The 23,897-nt window shown below is 35.1% G+C and overlaps 1 protein-coding gene across 15 annotated transcripts in view; it reads right to left on the reverse strand.

The window, feature by feature from the left end:
- Positions 1 to 23,897, reverse strand: part of LEPR (leptin receptor) — a 139,751-nt gene that overhangs the window by 20,346 nt on the left and 95,508 nt on the right. For all 15 annotated transcript variants that reach the window (XM_072730670.1, XM_072730666.1, XM_072730667.1 and 12 more), the window contains 12 exons: positions 21,328 to 21,473; positions 18,786 to 18,930; positions 13,287 to 13,577; positions 13,012 to 13,129; positions 10,591 to 10,790; positions 8,051 to 8,199; positions 6,860 to 7,019; positions 6,660 to 6,742; positions 5,242 to 5,458; positions 4,483 to 4,665; positions 2,510 to 2,605; positions 522 to 627 (listed from right to left, as the gene is read on the reverse strand). In XM_072730670.1, the coding sequence (XP_072586771.1) occupies positions 522 to 627; positions 2,510 to 2,605; positions 4,483 to 4,665; positions 5,242 to 5,458; positions 6,660 to 6,742; positions 6,860 to 7,019; positions 8,051 to 8,199; positions 10,591 to 10,790; positions 13,012 to 13,129; positions 13,287 to 13,577; positions 18,786 to 18,930; positions 21,328 to 21,473 (1,894 nt within the window). The remainder of the gene's footprint in view (positions 1 to 521; positions 628 to 2,509; positions 2,606 to 4,482; positions 4,666 to 5,241; positions 5,459 to 6,659; positions 6,743 to 6,859; positions 7,020 to 8,050; positions 8,200 to 10,590; positions 10,791 to 13,011; positions 13,130 to 13,286; positions 13,578 to 18,785; positions 18,931 to 21,327; positions 21,474 to 23,897) is intronic.

The raw sequence follows: 23,897 nt of genomic DNA on the forward strand, positions 1-23,897 counted from the left end.
TTAACACGTGTGAAATAATTTCATAGGTCTAAGTCTTTCGGCACGTGGTGATATGGCACCCTGCAACCAGAAGAAACTCAAGGCCATTTGCCAAACCAGACAGGCTGGGGAACCACACACTGCTGATTTTTAAAAACTGGAGTGCTTCCTAATCATAAGTGAACTGACCACTTGAGCTAATCTTCACTCCTCAAAGTCCTTAACCCAAATAGTACAGCTCTAAAGCCATTTTTGCCATATCTGAGAACATACTCCCTAGGATTTCCTGTTATAAGCTTACTATTTCCTGAACGTATTTACATTTAAAAAATGAATTTCTTCCATGACATTTGTGTTGTGCCAGCAAAACAGAATGTGTTTCCTGAAAACAGGTCTTTTCTTTTTAGGCCATCTTAATTGTATACTGAATAACTCATAAATGTATTTAGGATACTTTAATGTTTCTGATTTGGGTTTTAAATCAAGGTTTAAATATGCTCAACAGCTTTTGTCATAAAGATTCATTACACCAAGTACAATACCTTTGGTGTGATATTAACAACATTCCAAGCAGTAAGATTGAAGAGGAAATAATTATCAGCAAAATTACATATAGACCTGCATCATTCTGGTGTTTTTCAATATCATCTGAAAAAGAAATACAATTAACATGATTCAGAAGCTTGAGGGAATAATAACATCTTTTTGTATCAAAAATTACAGCAGACTTTTTCTGATTTCACCATAAGTCTGTATTACCTTTAAAGATATAAAAATAAGAAAAGATAAAAGTATAGTTATGATCACATTAATAAAATCATTATTTTATGCAGAATTATGCTTACTCTAAGTTAGCAAAACATTTTTTAAAATTATTTTTTGCTAAAAAATAATAAATAAATAAATATTTTTTTGCTAATCCCATGTGATCAGTTTAGGTTATATGAGTCAAAGTGCCAATTAAAGTTGTTCTGATGACTCTCTGTCTCAGGATCTGCTTCTAGAGAAGCGAACCTTCAACACCTGCCAATCTCTACCTTGTTTGCTCCACACACATTGATCTTGCTTTTCTTGAGCCACCTGCAATGCTCACTCTTCAGAACCTTTGTACTTGCTATATCCCTTTGCCTAAAATGTTATTCTCTTTTGGTACCTGCATGGCTTGACTTAAATGTCACCTGCACAGAGAAAAAGACCAATTCTGGCCATCCTAAGTAAAGCATCACATTTTATCATTATTTTAAAAATATTTTATTCATTTATTCATGAGAGACACACAGACAGAGGCAGAGACATAGGCTGAGGGAAAAACCTTCAGGGAGCCTGATGTGGGACTTGATCCCAGGACACCTGGATCATGACCTGAGTCAAAGGCAGATGCTCAACCACTGAGCTACCCTAAAGAATCACATTTTAACTCTATCCTTTCATCTTACCTTTATTTTACTTCACGGCACTTATTTTTTATTATCATTATCAAGTGCCCCTAAGAATCACATTTTAACTCTATCCTTTCATCTTACCTTTATTTTACTTCACGGCACTTATTTTTTATTATCATTAAATTAGTCCTTTTATTAATTATTACCAATTGCCACTCTTATGTTATTTATTTTTCATTGATTTTGGGGTTTTTTTGAGCCCAAGTAATTTTTTAAAGTTTTTATTTAAATTCTAGTTAGTTACCATGTAGTGTAATGTTGGTTTGAGGAATAGAATTTAGTGATTCATCACATAACATACAACACCCAGTGCTCATCACAAGCATGGCACTTCTTCCACTCTGCATTATATTATACATGATTTATTTACTCTCACTCACATTCGGGCACTGGGTGTTAAGTTCCGTAAGGACAAAGACTGATATTTACTATTCAAGTCCCAGTTGTGCCCAGCCTGTATGTGTCAAATAATAAATGAATGAATGTTTATAATTTTTTTTAATGTTTATAATTATTTGAATTCTAAAACCAGGCAAAATATTTCTCTCTTGAAACTTCATTATTAGTTTGCTTGGATTTGAAGATAATTTATGCAATAATTGCAAAATCAAAATGTTGATATTCTATTAAGATGAATCAGGAATTTAAGGGGCACAGTGAATTTACTTCTATAACTATTTTTCCAGTTTTATTTTTAGAGGAAAAATGTTTCCTTTAAAAGACTGATTAAAATGTAAAGGCTCCTAAGTATGTACCCCAAAACATATTGTTTGGAGTAGATGCATTTATATCAACAGAAAATTACTATTTTTCTAATTAGTCTTTCATGATATGTTTTATTATACTACTGTACATTTTCCCTTATTTTGTTTCCATTAATTTTTTACCCAATTTGAGACTGAAAATTTTAATTTTCAGTACTACCACCAAGGAACCTCATACCCTTACTGTCACTCCTTAGCACATCTATGTAAGACTCTGGACTCATCCATGACTCCATTGAAAAGAAAATAAGATGGTAATATAACTGCTAATTGAGTGAGAAACTACACATCTGTGTAAAAAGAAACCAAAAGGAAAATTCTTACCTTGGGTAAAACTATTAATTGTCTTCGGTTTCCCTACTCCTTCCATAAATACTGGGTAAAGACTGAATTGATACTTCTCAATGGGGATAAAATGATCTGAGGAGAAAAATATATTAAAGGGTCATTCCTATTGAATTAATATTAACATGTGAAACCTATATAAAAAAAATTTTAGGTGACTCTCCTATCTTTCCAAACATAGAAATAAGTTATTTATGGATTGAAACTGATGATGAAGAGTTTCAAAAACAACCTAAGCAATCCAAATTCTCCAACTAATAACAATAATTTTCAAATAATTTTTGAAAATATTACCCAGAGACAGGATATTCCAATTATCAAAGGCATGATCCAATGATACCCAGTTTGATCAAGCTCACAGTGTATGTTACATCCATTTTCCCTTTCCAGGACAATATGCCCTACCTTCCTTCCCATATCCCCAAAGCTAGCAATATTCTCCTTTCATAAGCATTTAGCTTACTTATTTTCCCCCATTCAAGGCAGCTAAGAGACTGAGTCTTATGAAATACAAAGAAGTGGAGGTGGGGGCCAGGAGTCCCCTTGCTTATCCAGGGGTCCCCCTGTCAGGGGGACAACCATCTGTATAGCAAAGTTCAAAACGAATCAATCAGTGATGTATCATTTTTACAAATGTTAATAATATATAAATATTCTACGAGGGATAAATCTCTTTGAAGCCTAAATTATTTATTTCCATGGTTTAAAGAAAAGCACAGAGACTAACCGTCTGGAAAACAGTAGTAATGAATTGAATCTAGTTCTCTAACAATCATTTCTATTTGCTCTGATGCTAAATTCTAGGGTCTTTGGAATGAAATAGAAGTAAAAGTCTCTGGAGTGATATTGTATAATAGGGTCATAGCAATCGTTAGGTGCCCTACTAAAATGTAACTCAGACTTGGAGATACTGTATTGTGCACATTTACTTCATATTTTAATCACTTCCTGGGGCAACCAGTCTACTTTGGGGAGTTTATGCTGCCTACATCACTAAGTCCTACATTTGTATACCTTTAGCCTGGCATTCCCACTCACTGTTATTGGCATTATAAGTTGGTACACAGATTTGGGAAAACAATTTAGTGGTAGATAAAAAAAAAAAAGCCATTAAAAAATAGCCTAGAAAAAAAAAAGTAAAGCTGGAAGCAACAAAAATGTTCTCAAATAAAAGGTTTAAATAGACTTAGGAATAAAATGCTGTATGATCATTAAAAATAATGGTTAAAAGGATTGGGGAGAAAATAGAAATATGTTTGTGGTATATCAAATGAACAAATTAGAAGAAAAGTGATAGATGATATGATTACAACTGTGTAAAATATTTTAAAAGGATCAAATGAGGGCAGCCCGGGTGGCTTAGTGGTTTAGCACAGCCTTCAGCTCAGGGCATGATCCTGGAGACCTGGGATCAAGTTCCACGTCGGGCTCCCTGCATGGAGCCTCCCTGCCTCTCTCTCTCTCTCTCTCTCTCTCTCTCTCTCTCTCTCTCTCTGTGTGTGTGTGTGTGTGTGTGTGTCTCATGAATAAATAAATATAATTTTTTTAAAAAAAGGATCGAATGAAACAGAATTGAATGTTTATTATAAAGTGATAGAGGCAGCCCCGGTGGCGCAGCAGTTTAGCACCGCCTGCAGCCCAGGGTGTGATCCTGGAGACCCGGGATCGAGTCCCACATCAGGCTCCCTGCATGGAGCCTGCTTCTCTCTCTGCCTGTGTCTTTGCCTCTGTGTGTGTGTGTGTGTGTGTGTGTGTGTGTGTTTCTCAAAAATAAATAAATAAATCTTTTTAAAAAAAAGTGATAGAATTATATGTGGTAAGATGGTACCACATCTACATTTTATACCAGATCTATATTTTTGAAGTTTTCGTTAACTGGCTATCTTATTTAAATTAATAAATACTCTCATGCCAATCCATAAGAGAAACTTATTAAAGCACAGCAAACTTACCGTGGATATAATACTTTTTCACAGATGGAGGGATCCTAAGCCATTTGCTTTCACTGTCTTCATTAAGAATTTTCCACTCAGTAATAAAATACGTCAGATAGTAGTCACTGGGTGTTAGCGTCCAGGAAAGAAGCACACAAGTGCTGTTTAAAGGATATGCACTGAGTGACTGCACGGTATTTACTGAGGGGAAAAGAAGGAAATTTGTTTTTAAATTCAAAATTAATTTTAAAAAATCTAATACATTTGAGGCGCATATAACCTATTGGAGAAATAGTTAATCAAATATAACAAAATTAATGAAAGAAGGTTCACCACTCGTATTAAATGAAGTACAGGTTAATTTTCAAGTCTGAGCAATTACTTATATCCATATAATATATAATACTATTATATATATCTAATAAATATAACCCACACAGGTACATGTACTTATTTATACATATATATACACACAGAAAGAGACAAGGAAAGAGATTGATTTACATACATTTTCCATTGATCTAAAAGGTTTAAGTATCAGATTTGCTAGAATATTCTCATTTATCATAATACTATTTCAACATGGTTCTATCACATGAAGATTCAAGGACCATATTACATCATCAGGGTACAATCTGCATTGCTATTTTTCAGAAAAGAAGAGTCTCTCAGATTCAGAGAATTGCAGGTTTTTTGGAGATCATTTAGAATGGGAGGATTATGTAAAGATTAAATACTAAAAGGGGCATAGGTTTACTACCCTGCATCCTTTCTTACCTTTGCTCATAGGCCATGAGAACGTTAAATTAAAATTCACAGAAGAAGCACCAATTGAATTGACAGCCAGAACTGTAACAGAATGTGCTTGCTCTGTCCACAGGAAAGTGAATTTAGTGTGATTTCCCACATCTTCTGACCATGTTCCATTGCGGGAAGTATGATGTTTTACCACATATTTTCTCACACTGCACAATGAGTCATTTTTCATCAGAGGCTGTAGTAAACATAAAAATTGATTAGTTTAAGGGCTCCAGTGCTTTTTATACCAACCAAGCTCATGAACTCTTCTTATACATTCCCCACTGGGAGGCAGGGTCAGACCAGGACAAGCCCTGTCTAGTTCAAGGCTGAGGGATGGGATGGTGAGGTAGGATAGGATCCCTCTCTGACCACTGATGCAATAAAGGCATCTGGGTGGGTATGGAACACAGGAGATTTATTTTCTTCCTTTTAATTTTTTCCCTTAAGTCTCAGAGAACAAATCATTTAAAGATAATTAAGTATGGATACAATTAGGACACTTTCATGGCAAGAAGTTTCACACTAATTTTAGAGAAAAGAGAGAACAGCAAGGAGTCAAGAGTTTCCTCATCAAAAAAGCAAACAAGGAATAACACTCTAGTTCTGTAAACAAGAAAGAGCTGAAAAGATGTTCATCATCATTTATGTTAATCCCAGTAAGATTTATCATTTATTTTCTTCTAATCTGTTGCTAATTCAAGTAGCAGAAGCTATCAGAATCGTGTATATTGGTCGCACCCCAGAATTTCTGTCCCATAGTTTAAAAAAATCATACCAGATCACTGATGATTCCAGTTTAAAATATATGCCTAGTCCAATTCTGCTCTTCCAATCTACAGAGTATTAACAATATGCCCCACTTGCCACATTACCATCACCTGTTTCAAATAAGATTAAAGGGCTTTCAGTCCCTTATAAACCTACAGAAAATGACTCTCTACAATAAACTGGAACAGTTCCTCTCAATATATTTTTTTGTCACCAAGATTCTTCTAAGTCAAAAATAATAACAAAAAAAAAAACATACAAACACATATACGTGTATCCCTACAGGGTGTGGAACACCTATCCCTGGGTAGGTGAGGAGTAAGATTTGAGTAAGCATAATCCAGTCCAGCCCTACATTTATACAGATCAGGAAACTGAGGCTGAAGAGTCTAAGTGACTTTTACAAAATAATGCTGACCGAGCTCTAATATGTTCAGCTGAGAACAGAATGAAGTTTCCTCCCTCTGTGCCTGGGCCCCCTCCTCTTAGCTCTCTGCAACCATATCTCACAACGAAAACAAAATATGGGGCTGCAGAGCCTAAAAATGACAGGATTACGAACAACAAAGTAAATCTTTCATGAGTATAAAAATTAAATTTAAGAATAATATAAAAAGTAGGAATACCTTCCAAAGTAAAGTAACATTTCTCTCTTTTCGGGAGGTATCTTCATCAATTATTCTCCAAAATTCAGGTCCTCTGGTAGGAACTGCAAAACGACAAGCAGCCTAGGTTGTATACATGTTTTCAGAAGGAATTTTTTTTAGTCATATTTGAAACACACCCTTGTGCATTTTTAAGACACATTTACAGAATCTCTACAGACCTTTTATATCCATGACAACTGTGTAGGCTGGACTACTCCAATTACTCCAATATCCCAGCCCATCCAGCCTCTTACAGCGCACCTGAACAGCATAGACTGCACACAGCTCTGGCACCGGGACACTGGCAGATTTCGATTTTGCATCATACACTTCATACATCTGTAAAGTAAGGCCAAACATTAGACTAATCATTACTATCACCTACGTAGCTAACAGGTCCTGAACTGCATTCTACGTACAACCTTAATACTATGCCAAAACTCAGAGAGAACTGATTTTGTGTTTTCTGGCTTGAGAAATATTTGTAGTAGGCTTGGAATTATGAGTTTCTTCAAGTTAAGGATTGTCTTAGTCATCTTGTTCCCTTCTCAGGACAAGATCTGGACTGGCCTACAGGCAGCCTCACTCTCCAGTCACTCTTAACTCTGCTACTAATCTCTGTCCACTAATCCTCTAGCCACAAAAACTCACAGTAATTTTAACCTAGTGGTTACATAGTGGTATCTCTGATATTTAGTCTCCTCAATAAGCTGGTAAGCTGTCACATTCCTTTCAGCTAAAATCTTTATTACCTAATGACTTAGTTAGGGTTCCTGATATTTCTGGATCTTCGCAGACTGCCATCTAAAAACTGATGTGGCCAGTCATCATAGCACGCTTACCACTATGGACGTGATTTGGGTTGTTTGATTAAAGCAGCTTCTTCCAAAAAAGTATCTCATTGAACATGCATGTACTAAAGAATATTATTAGATGTTAAAGGAAAAAGGGTTCCTTAGTAAAATGAAGTTGTGAAACACAGGATGAAACAAAAGTCACAAATAAATTCACAAATGCTTCTTTAATGCAGGACCTCTCTGAATCTTTAATATGTAACATAATGTGATTCTGTACTAGGAACACTTAGGGATGCCAGGTTTCTTAAGTTGATTCAGCCATGCAATCTTTTGTCAAGGAATACTTTATGGGATCAATGTCACACTCGCTTTGGGAAATGATGGATTGCAGGAAATGTCATTCCTTAGAAGAGTTAGACCCTAAAGCAATCTATTTAACAAAAATGATTACAGAATACAGGAAGATGTACTTTTATGTCAATAAAATAAATCCTGTGCAATACAGTTATTAAAATAGTTGTAAGAAATAACATTTAGTGAGGCAAGCTAAAGACATTTCTAGGTAAAAGGTACCTTCCACTGTACTTCTTTTCCATTTAAGCCGTAGCGAATCTGGAACTTAAGATTATTCTCTGGAAAGACTGGCTTTTCCCAAGATATTTTCAATAATCCAATTTTTACAGTAATTTCTGCTTTCACACTGGATGGAGGCAGTGGTTTCACTAGAAATTTTAAAAATAGTATAATGTAACAGAAATTTAAACAGTGACAATATCTTTAAAATGTCACTATGATGTTAGAACTTTGATACTCAATATTTATTTATTTACTTACTTATTTTTTAAAAGATTTTATTTTATTTATTTGACAGAGAGAGTGTGGGCACACAAGCAGGGGGAGTGGCAGGTAGAGAGAGAGGGAGAAGCAGGACCCTGGGATCACAACCTGAGCTGAAGGCAGATGCTTAACCAACTGAGCCACTCAGGTACCCTTATACTCAGTATTTGTAAAGCAATATCTCCTTCTCAAAGCTTTCTCATTCATTATCTCACTTGATCTCCTATAATTTTATGTGACACATAAAAAAAGGATTATCTCTATTTTGCAAATAGATTGATAAAAAAAATCAATACATTGACCATGTCACTCTGCAAGTAACAGAAACTGAGCCGTTAGTTCTGCATGCAAAAGATTCCATACTGAACATATAAGTATCGATAGCATACTCTGTTCTACATAGAGCTTTAATAAAAGGAAAAATATAACACACATTGCATTCATTTCCACATGTGTGAATTTCAAACAGTTCTACTATTATTAAGTATTTCTAGGCCACGGTCGAGATAGTCTTATAGAGTAAAGCCCTGCTTCTCTATCAGCTAAGGAAAACAGGCTTTTGAAGGACAGAAATAGAGGCAAAGTTGATCAGAAGGTCAAGAGCTTTCAAAAAAAATTAAAAAGTAAAAGACAATAAGCAAACTCAACGTATTTGGGAACTAAATGTCCCAAAGTCCCAGAGTACACCAGTGTGAACTCTGAAGCTCTGGACTTCATTAATAATACCTTAGACTGTTGATAACCAAAATCCCTAAACTTTCTCATTATTATACGAGTTCTCATACTTATTCAATTCTTCACATATGAAGAAGACATTCTTCACCAACCAGTAAGATGACATGCATTTTGTCTCCTCAAAAGATAATTCCTCCTCAGAAAAAGTATGTATGTTTGAGAGACACTAAGATTGTACTCAACTGAATCATACAGATGTCATATGGATATAATCCATGAATATCTAGTTTACGGAAAGGATGCTTAAAGTACAAGAGTTTGCATGATCCCCACAACACACACACTGGGAAGGTAGGAGGAGCTTTTCACATTTTATGGGTGATAAAATAGTCACAGAGCACTTGCATACATGTCTAGCCCCTGTTCACAAAGTAGTAACAGATTGAGCTGGCATTTGAATCTCCACATTGTTTTCTAGTACTAAGTAGTTAATAGAATTGAACTCCTTATTGTAGTACTGAAATTGAAGAATAACATTGAAGGTTTGGATAGCAGATAGAACTGAATCCATGTTGCATTTGTCACATCTTACATGTGAGATTATATCTGTGCATATTTGTGGAGTAGAGAGTGGTAGGAGGGTTTTCTGCTGTCCCAAGATGTTCAGTTCCACAGAAGTATTGCTTACAGTAAAATCACTTTAAATGTAATCAAACTAAATAGGATGGGGGGGGGGGCAATGTGGAGAATCAATTAATTGATTAATTGATTAATCAATATAATAATAATCAATTAATTGATTAATCACTATAGTGATTTTTAAAACCGTAACAATTATGATTTTAGGCTATATTTAACAAAATATAAATTTTAATTCAGATGTATACTATTTGAAAATACAATGAATCAAATATTGATTTCTGCCTTAATTTCTCAATGAAATAGTATATAGCACCAAAAGATATTCTTTTACCTCTGTTGTATAATCATAAATGGGTCATTTCTCAAAGATTTCTCAGCAATATTGGAGGAATATATTATTTATTTCAAGAGCTCTTAACTTTGAAATTAACATATCTTTTTAAAAGAGTAAAGTATCATGATGGATATCATTATACTTGATCTATTTTCTCTTCTTCAGACTTTAGTTATTTTGAATCCTTCTGCATCCTACATAGCCTCACAAATTAAACCCTTGGGTTTACTACTCAGATTACAAAATCCATCACAATACCCAAATTAAATTTTTAAATTGAAAACACCAAATGTTTTCACAAGTATATTAGGAGAAAAACAAAGCACTGCATCACTTAGAATAATATTACTGCTAAATTTTATTCCTAATGACCAATATAACTCATCAGATTATATGCTGAAAATATTCCTATGGCAATAATATTGTGCTATATGTAACTTAAAACAAAATAAAAATGACATAACTTTGTAAGATTGCTTGTCTTCTCAATTCCACTGTAAACATGAAAAAAAATAGTTTAAATATTGTGTGATCAAAAAAATGGTAAAACACAACAGTTTCCATGAGTTAACTTGAATCCAAATCTGCTAGTAAAAATGAAGACACACAACACAGTTTGACATACCCACGGAATCAGGAACCACACACGTTGGTGAAGAGTCAAGTGAACCCAAAGAGTGATTGATTTTAATCCACATTGTATAGCCGGATAATAGAAAGATTGGCTGAAATATGCATTCATAAAAACCATCCCTCTGCAAATGGCAATCTTTGGGTTCAGATATGGGATGAATAGATGGAACATCAGAACAGTAAAGGCTGCTCCTTAAAAGATATGAGAACAGTCAGTTAATATACAACATTGATGAAAGCAGTAAGATATTTGAGAATACCATAGTGTCTGTTCCATCTAAAATAAATGTTCTTATTGGAAAGGCATTTTTGGATTCCCAGCTATATCACAATTTTATATCTGTCCCTAAAAATAGACAATAAACCTTTAAATATTTTATTGTACTAAGTGGAAATGCAAATAAAATAAATGGCATTGCTCTAACAAGGAGATAAGGATCCAATTAGAGGTAGATCCTACAACACTTTGAAAGTTAAGCTAACATTATGCATAAGTGATGCCATTTTAAATGTATAGATCACAGGTATTACTGGGGAACATTACCAATTGGTGTCCCCTTTGTTGGGAAAAAAGATAAATCCCTTACTCTTTAAATAGGAATTAAATTCCACCACAAATTGAAGACATAATTGATAGTAAAATATAGATTAATTGATAATGTCCTAATATTTTCTAGTTCAAAGCAATATGATGAAAATAATACCAATTCTTGATTCATATCTGAATCATATGGTTAGATATATAACACATTTTCTCAGAGAAGAAAATTAAGAAAGTAATTTTTATAACTGTCCTGATCCACACTCCACCCCAGAACATACAAAGCATTTCTCTTTTTCTTTGAAGTAGCCCTGCTGCCAATATTTGCTCTGAATATGGCATTTAAATGGTTAAAGTTGCAGTTACTGTTTCCATAAATGCTGTAAGGTTACAAGAAAATGAAAAATGTATATTCTTCTGTTTCTCGTTTTCCATTTTTTGTGACATTTTTCCTGCTCACCTCCTCAAAATTACAATCATTGGGGTGTGTGCATGAATGAGTGCTGGGGGGTGGGGGGAAGAGAAGAGAATAAGGCTTGAAGAGTCCTCTGAGGGTAAGAAGAATCGTGACCATGTACCGAAGCACAGTTAATACTCCACTTGGAATGCAAAGGTTAGTGTCTTTGTCATCATGACAGCAACAGCCATTTATTGAACATTTACCCGCAGAAATTCTATCAATTATAATTAAATGAAATATATCATTAATTCTTGCAGAAATCCTGTAAGTTCTATTATTCTCTCCAGGTTACAGACAAGGAAATCTAAGCTTAAAGAGGTTAAAACACCCGCCCGAGTACATGCAGGGGCCTCTGTAGTTCTTCTATAAATGTTAGCAAGATAAATGATGCACAGAGCTTATGTGATGGTCATCCACAAACACCTTTTTTAATGTGAAAAATGTCATGGAAAGAAAGTAAAGACAGATTATAAAAGTAAAATGGCATCCCATGAATATTCTATTGATTTTAAAATACTCATATCAGGTAGGATGAAGTTAGCTATTACTCCCATGTAAGAAATGTAGAAATGGCCCCAGTTTTTCTAATGCTACATAAGAAAAGACTGGTCACTTTAGGAATAGAATTCAGATTGCAGTATTTGAGGAAGGGGATTTGTTTTTCAAGTAGAAAACTTAGATTTTAAGAATAAATGAGGACAAGTGATACAAACTGGAAGACCCCCAATACAAACACAAATTAAGACAGGGTGTTTGAGAACAGTACACATAACTGAAAACCACTATGAGATATTATAAAAATAAAAACGTATCTACTGTCTCCTAATCAAGAGTGCTATTATTTCAGATGATACTATAGGAAGATGATGCCTTGAATTCTTTTCTTAACAGAGAAGGGTAAAAATAAACAAGCACAAATTACTTTTTATTACAACACTTTACTCCTTAATGTTTCTTTCTTAATCTTTTTTACTTCTAAAAGTATTGATATTATCTCTCACAATCTTTGCACTACTACCTCTGGCTTTTTTCCAAAATATTAATCTTTAGCAAATGACATTGGACTTCTATAATCATTGCTATTCTCCTCTGGTCAACTCTCTAAGTCAAATTAAAATGTACAGAAGCCAGTTTTTCCTGGATTTCATTCTGTAGTTAAAATGCAATTATGGGACATTAATCAATTATCAGAAAAAAACATTTGAGGTAAAAAAACTACATTTTTTACCTCAATGTGGATTTTTTCAAAAACCACCAATTTATTTAATCCCTCAAATGTTTTCCAATCAAGTAGATTCCATCTTTCTCTTTCAGGAAGAACATCTACTAGAGGACTGTTATGATGATATTTCTACAGAAAGTCTTATCTCACCATAGCCACAGAAAAAGAAAACAGCAAAAACAATACATACCTATGATACCTCAACTGCAAAGTACTTCCCTCGAGTGATTGGATTGCATTGGTTGACCATCTGCAAGTCATTTTAGTTAAGTACCCATCAGTTTCACATGATATATTGATATTGACATCTATTTAAAACACATTAAAATATTAATACAAAGCAAAAACATCAAACAATTTTTAATGAAAATCACATTTCCTTACATTATCAATGGGACTCTAATATAGGGCCCATCATAACAATTTGCTTGTGGAAGAAAATGAAGAGAAGTTCAGTATTCTTACCAATCACGTATAACTCAGCATAGCGATGGTGGCATTCCTGCTCCTTGCAGCAGTACACTGCATCATAGGTGAACTTCCCTCGAGGCTTGGTCGCATTCAGATTTGGAAAAGTAACTTTGCTAACACGGTCACCCACCATGTTATACTGGCTTTGAGGAATTTTCTCAGCTAAATTCAGCCACCAAACAATCTTTTTTGAGGAAACAATCTTGTTTTCACTTTTATAAATGCAGTGAAAAGAAACATTAGATCCGACACTTGTCAGAATTTTAGGTGGAAAGTATATGACATCTGCAGTAAGAGAAGAAAGGGAAAATATCAGAGGAAGACCAAAAACATCCCATCATCCCATAAGGAATTTACACTATGTGAAAAGATTCATAATGCATTCAAGATCACACTGCCAAAAATAAAATGAGTGTACCAAGAGACTGTAATTGCCTGGTTATGGAATTGCAGGCACTCCTATTCCCAAAGGACTTGAACATCAAAAATATCTTCAGTATTTTCTAAACATACAGACTTATTATAAAATATCTTTTAATGCATAACTGTCACTTGCTAATTGATAGGCAGAAAATTCATTCAAATAAATATAATTTAATTCCACTATGACACATTTTCCATCATACTCTGCATTAAGAATCAGTGAAATTTAGGGCAAGTTCTTGAATCAAATCACTATAAGGCAAAATCCTGAAGAATAAATGGTGGTTGATATTGTTTCATTTGGATATATGAAAATTTCAAATAAACAGGTAGAGTAGAGAACTAGCCTTAAATAAGAAAACTCGTTAGGGATATGTAAAATCAATGCTGCACCAATGCACCAAAACAGGAAATACTGTAAATACTGATCTGTAATATTTTAAGTTAGTTAACACCAATATGCTGTGGTTAAGGACAAAGGGAACCAATATTTTTCTAAAATATTATTTTTAAGGCCTCTATACTATTCCATACTACTTTTTCCAGCCCCCTATTGTTGGAAACATAGCTTGCCTATAGTTTTAGTTAGAAACAGAATAAAAGGTAATGACTGTTTACACAGAAGAAATTATTTCTGCTACAATGCATTATAAAAGCAGTATATTTCAGTTGTACAATTTAAGGTAGGCCATTTTCTGATGAAAGAATATGAGTATCTGTTTTCATTTATATCGTCTGGATTGCCCCCAAAACAAAAACAAAAAATTTCATTGGTTTTTATTATTTAAGTTTTTTTTTATAATAACAGTCTTTATATTTACAACCTATACAAAACATTTGTACTTTGAATGTCTATAGTCAAGCATAAACAGGAAAAATTTTAGTAGCATGAAGTCACTGGCAGAAGCCAGTCCATTAGATTTTTAATCCTAGCCTAGGGTGGCACTCAGGCTTCACTGGGACAATGCTTACTACACACATACCTAGCACAGATCTGAAAGATCATTAACCTACCTTCAATATGCTACACATCTCACTACTGAACTGCTTCAAAAGTCTAAGAGTAATTTTTATCTATTTTTTTTTAATTTTTTAAAGAGTTTATTTATCTCAAAGAGAGAGAGAGCAGGTACATGAGTCGGGGGTTGGGGGGTGGTAGCAGAGGGAAAGGGAGGAGCAGGCTCCTTGCCAAGCAGGGAGTCTAACACGGGGCTTGATCCCAGGACTCAGCGATCATGACCTGAGCTGAAGGCAGACGCTCAACTGACTGAGCCATTCAACCATCCCTAATTTATTTTTTTTAAGAGTATAAATAAGATTTCAAAAGTTAAGCTGAATCTTTTAAAGATACTAAAAAAGGCATTTCACTTCAAAATTGAATGCCTAAGTAAGGCTTAATTGAGAAATACAGTTAAAGTCATAGTATATGGCATGATTAAATAAATACTAAAATATTAGCTTAAAAAGAAGAAAAACAAGTTATTAAAAACTTGATTTTGTAAAATCTACATTGAATATATAGAAATTGGTAGGAAGTAAATGTTAAATATTTGATTTTCAAAACAGTATAAATGTATATTTTATTCTCATGTGAGATACTATACAATATTTAATTTATAAAATAAGAATTTTCTTCTCATGACTAAGAAATACTTTTGCAGAATCTACACTAAGAATTTCATTAAAAGAAATTCTATTGATATTAGTGAGTTACTTACATGAACATAAATCATGTGTCAAAACATTTTAAAGTTATTTTAAAATGTGTTTATTGGGACGCTTGGGTAGCTCAGTGGCTGAGCATCTGCATGATCCTTGGGTCCTGGGATGGAGTCCTGCATCAGGCTCCCCGTAGGGAGCCTGCTTCTCCCTCTGCCTGTGTCTGTGCCTCTCTCTGTGTGTCTCTCATGAATAAATAAATAAAATCTTTAAAATGTGTTTATTATAGTGCCAGAAAATAGATTTTTAAATTTTCAAAGCAGTTTTCCTATTTTTCTTCAAGGGGAAAATATTTTCCCTAATGCACTACAAGCAATGTCTAGAACGAAATGTAGAAATTGTTTCTCCTCTCCTTTGGCAGCACAAGAATACCATTAAGAAACGTATTACAAGAAGTCAGCACTTCTAAACTTATTTTCAGCATGCAGCATAACTAAAGTGCAATATTCTTGGACTTCTTAAGTTCTGGTAAGGTCCTGGATTTTCTTCAGAGTCCAAGATCTCCCAACAGCTAAACAAAGAATCTACCCAATTCATTTTCAAAAAATCCATAGGATTGCCTTGATTAAAAACTGTCAATGCTTCATTAATTGTGCACTTGGTAGAGAAAGCTTTGATAAATCAATGAATAAAAAGTAGTAGCTATAAAGGTACTGATAATTAGCATCTGTTTGCTCTGACAGCGATACACCAGACAACCTCTATTCAAAACAAAAAGCAAAAAAAAAAAAAAAAATCAGTAACATCCAAATGTTTGGAAATGAATAAAGTAGGTATGCTAATTCATTCTAAATAAGTTAGTGCCTCAACCTTAGAATGTTTCTGTTAGGTGGATGCCATTGTAGGACCCATCCATCGATAACAGAGGATAATCCAACAATATTAAATACCTAGATTTAAGAGAGAAGGATCCAAAAAGAAGTCCAAAAGAATAGGAAGCTCCCAAGTTTGGAGAAAGATACTTCACTGGTGCACACCATCCAAGAACAAGCCTCCAGTGCAGTGAGCACTGGGAGTATCGGAACTGCTCTAAAGGCAACTCAGCAAACCTAAGACCTGAAAAACCCAAGCAACACTGAAACCTCATTTATCAGGAATCATGAAGGAAATGAGGTGTTCCACTGAAATGCTCTATGTAATTAAGCTTACTGCTTATTAGTTCCCAGGATCAATTTTTAGTGACACCGGAAAATGCGCCTACATATACATCATGTACCTCATCACTGTATTAGTGCGTACAAACATGAACGCTGGAATGAGACTGCCAGCTCTAGACTTTTACAATTTACTTAACCTCTCTAAATCTTGATTTCTTTGTTTATAAAAAGGAAATATTAGTACCTATCTCACAGGGGATAGAAAGGATAAAATGTTAATATATGTAAAGTACTTAGAGCAGTGCTTGAAGCACAGGAAGCACCCCATAACTATCTTTATTGTTATTATTAGTATTATTATTCAGTAGGGAAGTATGAATCTAGTTATACCTTTTACCTGTGATTCAGTACCCACGTATTACATCATTAGATTCTTTTAGAATTTCCCTCTTCTTCAGTCAGGGTAGGTTTTCTAATCTAATTAAGAAGTAAAATTAAAAAAAAGAAAGTAAAATAGAGAAGAAAGCCATCTTCTTGTGAAAGAGAAATATTTCACCAGATGGTACGTAAAGGCAGAAAGCCACAGGCCACTCAGAGTGAGAGTCAGGGTTACTTCCCTCCTCTGCCATCCACTTTACCCCATCCCACTATAAAAAGCCTCCATTGGACATTCTTTAAAAGTTGATGTTGCAATTCATTCCTCTTTACATAATTCACAGCTGCTCATTAAGACCTATTAATCAACAATAAATCACTGAAGGTAGAAAAGGTGACCTTCCTTAGAAAAATTCCAGAAGTTGAGGTGTCGGCGCACACATTGTGATGTTCAATAATTATCTGAGGAATCGTGATGAGAAATCCATGTCTTCTAAATCCACGGACACAAGGTTCTTGACTTCCCTGGTGAGAACCAATCCTTCTTATTGCCTAGTACTTTGTTAACTCTTCTGACAACCTTGCTCATGTATCATGTCAACCTCTCACATTCATTAGACACTGAGATTTTGAGTATTGAGATTATGGATTTATAAACTATGATTGCAGATACTATTTATTGAGTGATTACGAAGGATTAGGCACTGCAGTGAGCACAGTAGGTACAAGGATCCATTCTATCCCTATAAGAATGTTCCTATTTTGCAATTGGGAAAATTGAGGCAAGGCATAGAAAGGTTAAGAAACTTTTCAAATAAGTGGTGGGGCCTGAAGTTCTATAATATTTTGTCAGACTCCAAGTCAGTGCTCTTAAACCACTAATGCTACTGATTCTTTGACTAATCAATTTTTTTTAAAGATCTTATATATTCATTTGACAGAGAGATAGAGGTAGAGAGCACAACTGAGAGGAATGGCAAAGGGAGAGGTAGAAGCAGGCTCCCCACTGACCAAGAAGCCAGATGTGGGTCTCGATCCCAAAATCCTGGGATCATGACCTGAACTGAAGGCAGATGCTTAACTGACTGAGCCACCCAGGCAGCCCTGATCAGTGCTTTTTAAATAGTAAGTAAACAATAAACAAATTTATTTCATTAAATATGTTGACTACCTGCTTAGTGATTTACAGGGTACTTGCTGTCTCTACATACCCATAATCAACCTGCATGAATTTCAGTAGGAATAATTTTGCTCTTTTGACAGATCAGACAAGTAGGCAAAGGACCATGAAGTGTCTTCCTAGGGTAACAAGTTAGCATATGACAGGGCTGGACTATTCTTAGGCGCCTGGGCCTCTTTGTAAAACACCACCTCAACTTCATGAGGAAGTTTTGAATAAACCAGTTTCTCTGATGTTAAAGACAACTTGAAAAATATGAAAATTGGAAGTGAAAAGTCTCAAAAGCAAGCATCTGTAGTGAAAAGAATTATTTCATTATGTTATTACTTATTATGTTACATAAATGTAATAATTAAATGAAATTTGAATGTTTGAAATTTATGTCAAATAAATAGATCTGATTTAAAATGTAAATAAAGGAAACATTGAGACCAGTAATGTTCTGAATTTGTAAATTTGGAACCTTTCTATTAACCCTATATTTTGAATAGGTAAGAGTAATTCAGCAAGATACACAAACATGGGAACTCTTATACAAGTTTTTAATTCACAAATTAACCTGCCAACATTTAAATAAAATATTAATATTGTGTCCCTCCTTTTGGTTTACTGCCACAAAATTTAAGATGCTTATAATAGGCCAAAGGAAATCAGGAAGCATATTCTCCTCTCAATAGGAGCTACTCTTACAAAACCTACCTTGTGTGATAAAGATAAGAGGGGTGCTCCAGTCACCCCAGATTCCTGGACCATCCAGTTTCTTGCCTCTCACTTGAACTTCGTATGAAGACCCAGGAAGCACACTGTCTATTAGCAGAGATGTAGCTGAGACAATTTCATTAGCCTGTTAAACATGAAAAATGAAAACATCAGAGCATCAAGCTGACATAGTACTTTTATCAAAATGGAGAACAAGCAGTCCTAAGAAATTTCAAAGAATTAAAGGCTTTAGAATAGTTAGCTGGCCACAGTGGGATTTAACCAAAATCAGTAACCAATAACAAATGTTGGGACACCTGGGGGGCTTAGTGGTTGAGCGTCTGCCTTGGTCTCAGGTCATGATCCCGGGGTCCTGGGATTGAGTCCCGCATCAGGTTCCCCACAGGGAGCCTGCTTCTTCCTCTGCCTATGTCTTTACTGTCTCTCTCTCCGTTTCATGAATAAAAAAATAAAATCTTAAAAAAAAAAACAAATGTTTGCACCTTTGTCAATAAAATTTCAAGTAGCCCATGAGTGCAAGAAGAAAATCATAATGACAATCAGCAGATATTTTTAACTGAATGATAACGAATATTGACCTTGCAAAATTTGACAGGTTGGCTAAAGTCAATGGGGAGTTTTAAGCCACGGCTAACATCTATATTACACATGTGGTAGAAAATGATGAGCAGGAATGGACTGAGAATTATAAACATTCCTAGAGGAAACTGTCACAGAGGAGGGCATGAATAATTTTAAGAATCTGAACCCAAAGATAAGCTATAATAAATCAAAATACAGATTGAAAACTAGAGGGAAAATATTTAAGAGACCTAATTCTGCATAAAACAACCACTACTAAGAATTGCTTAGCAAATAAATTCTGTTTTCCAACCTTGTCCTCTGTTTTCTTTTTCCCCACATGACACTAAGGATTCCTTTTCTGCTCTGTATGAAAATAAAGTCTTAAAAAAAATAGGCCCAGAGCTTAAAAGACAGGTGTTTACTTCCAAATTATATAACAAATGCTATAGTCCATGACCTTCTCCTTTTCCTCTCCTATTCCTTTTTGACTCATCCACTGCTACTCTTGCCCTCACTCACTCTCCCGGCCTCTCGCTTCTCATCCAGCTTAAGGGTCTCTGACTTGCTGTTGTCTCGATTTGGAAACTAATTCCCCCAGATATCTACATCACCAACCTCCTTCAAGTCCTCACTCAAATGTCACCTTCTCGGGATCCCTGGGTGGCGCAGCGGTTTGGCGCCTGTCTTTGGCCCAGGGCGCGATCCTGGAGACCCGGGATCGAATCCCACGTCAGGCTCCCGGTGCATGGAGCCTGCTTCTCCCTCTGCCTATGTCTCTGCCTCTCTCTCTCTCTCTCTGTGACTATCATAAATAAATAAAAATTAAAAAAAAAAAACAAATGTCACCTTCTCAATGAGGTCTTCCTCATCTCCACTTAATATTACAACCTATAGCACCAGTACCCTCAAACTCCTTTGTCCAGTTAGCTCTACCATCCAGTATATCCTGGTGCAAATAGAACAGTTCCTAGCACCTAGTGGGTACTCAATAAATACTGAAATAATGAGAAAAGAATTTCACACACTTTTCATTACAAGTGAAAGCACTGCCTGTATATAAATACACTGAACAATAAAAAAAAAAGTTTGAGGGACACCTGGGTGGCTCAGTTGGTTAAGTGTCTGACTCGTGCTTTCAGCTCAGGTCATGATCTCAGGGTCGTGACATCCAGCCCTGCGTCATAGGACAACTCCACACTCAGTGGGGAGTCTGCTTGGATTCTCTTTCTTCCCCTTCCCCTCCCCCCACCCACTTGCTCTCTCTCTCAAATAAATAAATCTTTTTTTAAAAAGTTTGAATTATAAAATAAAAAACCAGAGCTCTGTAAGTAAAAAAAAATAACTATTAACTCAAGTTTCTATAACTGGACTTCTGTAGTTATTTAGCTGTGTGTGTAAGGAAGAGGGAACTAGAGGGAGAGGGAGAGACAGAGAGATACTAATCTACATAAACTTCTTTTTGGAAGAGGAACCTTCTCTGGCAATAAATTCTGGGAGGAATTTGCCACAGTCCTCAACATATAACATGCATCCATAGGTAAGAGAGATTGTGCAACATCAAACAATTTTTCTAAAAGGATTGCAGACATGCTGTTCAGGTGTTCATTTCCTATGCTGATCTTAAATAAAAGCCAATGATATAATATTAAATTACAGTTGATTCTGCTCTAGAAGGACCATGTATATTTGGCATGCAAAGGGCATTTTCTTTTTTTTTTAAGATTTTATTTATTTATTCATAAGAGACACACAGAGGGAGGCAAAGACATACACAGAGGGAGAAGCAGGCTACATGCAGAGCCTGCACAACCCCAAGATCACGACCTGAGCTGAAGGCAGATGCTCAACCACTGAGCCACCCAGGTACCCTGCAAAGGGCATTTTCTATGGGACTTAGAAAGCATCTCATCTTTACTTGCTTCTCAACTTTTCATTTTATTTTCTAAAATATACTTACTTTTCTCACATTTGTTGAAGAATTCTCTGAATATCTCACTTGATATTGAAGTTGAAATGGTACTAATGTTGGGCTGGACCAAGAAATCTTTAAATTGCCAGTATCTGTGATCTCCATATGCAAACCTAATGGTGGATCAGGCTTCACTTAAGGAAAAAAAGAACATTTTTAAGTCAAGCAATTTTCATGATAATCATAAAATAGAGTCAAAATGAATTTTTAGCATTTCCCATTCTTTCAACTACTTAAAAGGTGACCTATTCAAAGGCTAATTATACAAGCAAAATATTAGGTCTCCTTGTACCTTTCCATAGCAACCCATGTATACCCATTTCCTCTCCCAAGTGGTAATAAGTGTAAATCAGTAATGAGGTTGTTTTGATAAGCATAAATTACTGCTGTAAAAAATGTCTGCTAACCTTATTTAACCTAGCATTCCCAAAACTTCCAGAATTCCCCCACCATACTCACACACTGATTTAGTGGGTGACAAGAAAGAACAGCATTTTGCAGGACAGTACTTGGAAAATGTATAGTTTGCATGCAAAAATGCATGCAAATATGCATGCAAAATTCAGCAAGTCTATTAACTTTGAAATATAATCTAGACACATCTACTCAAAAAATCCACAGTATGTGTATTTTACATGCAATAAACATAGCATTTGCAGGCCCTGGCTTGTCACCAGAAATGTGGATAGAGTTTCTTAGCCTAACAATGTGTTTAACTTGGTAAATGATTTGAGTTCATGTGTATATGCATGTGTTCATATATGAATATGCATTTGTATATAGGTTATACGTGTGTATATAGTTTTAAACACACATAACCTTTACATTATTTGCAGAAACAATGTAAACCTCTTACAATAAAGGATTAAATAAATACTGGTTTATCCCTATTGGGGAAATCTACGCAACCTTTAAAAATCATATTGGAGAAGAATACTGAAAATGTTTAAGATTTTTAGTTTTAAAAGTTTATTAAACATCATTTATACTTTTAGTTCCTGATTTGTTAAAATTAACAAATAAAAGTATATTTACAAATATATATAAAATAGAAACAAAATGCCAAAATGATAGAAAATAGATGATGCATTTCTCTTTTCTGTGCATCTCTGTTTTTTCAAGATTCTATTTATTTTTAAGATTTTATTTATTTATTCATAGAGATGCAGAAACACAGGCAGAGGGAGAAGCAGGCACCATGCATATGGGAGCAGGCACATGCAGCAGGGAGAAGTCAGTCCCACTGACTGTGGGACTCAATCCAGGGTCTCCAGGATCATGCCCTGGGCTGCAGGCGGCGCTAAACCGCTGTGCCACCAGGGCTGCCCTGTTTTTTTCAAGATTTTAAATAGCAGGACTTAACATATGTAGAAATAATCATTACACTGAAATGCTGGCTGATTTAAATTTTATTTATCAAGAACTAAAGTGGCATATTATTATTAACATACTATCTCTTCGAAAATTTAGACATAGTTTTTCTCTTGAGTCAAAATTTATAAAGCTTTTACTTTATGTGACATATTACAAATTTTAGTTACTTTAAAGCACAAACACTAAAGTCTAGAAATAATAGGTGAAATTAGTTGAGTTCTCATGATCAAAAATAAATCAAAACAAAAACTCAAACAGAAATCATGAAATTAGGGGTGCCTAGGTGGCTCAGTTGGTTAAGTGGCTGCCTTTGGCTCAGGTCATGATCCCAGGGTCCTGGGATTGAGCCCTATTTGATCAAGCTCCCTCCTCAGTGGTGAGTCTGTTTCTCCCTCTCCCTCTGCCTCTTCCCCTCAGCTTGTGCTCTCTCTCTCTCTCTCAAATAAAAAATAAAATAAAATAAATATTAGAAATCATGAAATTATAAACTATCGTATATTTCCTGCCTGCATACATATGTGCCTTAATATTAGAAATCTAAAAACAAATCATTCACTGGACTACCCATGTCCCCAGTCTTAGATATACTGCCATCTACCTGCTTCTTTCAGAGTATTATTCCTTGAAAAAGTTGGCACTACTCACTCTCCCCACTTTGTGTTCCATTTTCCTAATCAACCTACTGTGATCAGGTCTTCCTTCTCAGCAATCCACCAAAACTTCTCTGTCAAAGTCATCATCCTTTGCCAAATACAATGCCAGTTGTCCGATGCATTTTACTCCACTTGTCAGTGGCATTCCACAGCTGCTCACTCTGTTTCCACATGGCTTCCAGGCCACCAACCTCTTTTACTCCTCTTTTCTCTCTGATTGCCTCAGTCTTTCTCTCACTGAACTCTAAGTGGATGATCTCAGGCAGTCCCATAAACATCTATATGCCAGATACTCCCATATAGATTTTTCCTGAACTCTAGGATCATATGTCTAACTGTCTACTCAGCATCTCTTGGATATCTATAAGCATCTCAAAAATAATGTGTCACATACCTGATCCTCCCTAAATTTCCTCATCTTAGTATCTGGTACCACTATTCACTGGCATGCTCAAGGCCAAGTCTGAATGTTATACTTGGTTCTTCTCTGCCCATACTCTACACCCAATCCACTAGAAATTTCAGTCAGCC

This window comes from Vulpes vulpes, chromosome 12, assembly GCF_048418805.1.
Source record: "Vulpes vulpes isolate BD-2025 chromosome 12, VulVul3, whole genome shotgun sequence".
Taxonomy (NCBI): domain Eukaryota; kingdom Metazoa; phylum Chordata; class Mammalia; order Carnivora; family Canidae; genus Vulpes; species Vulpes vulpes.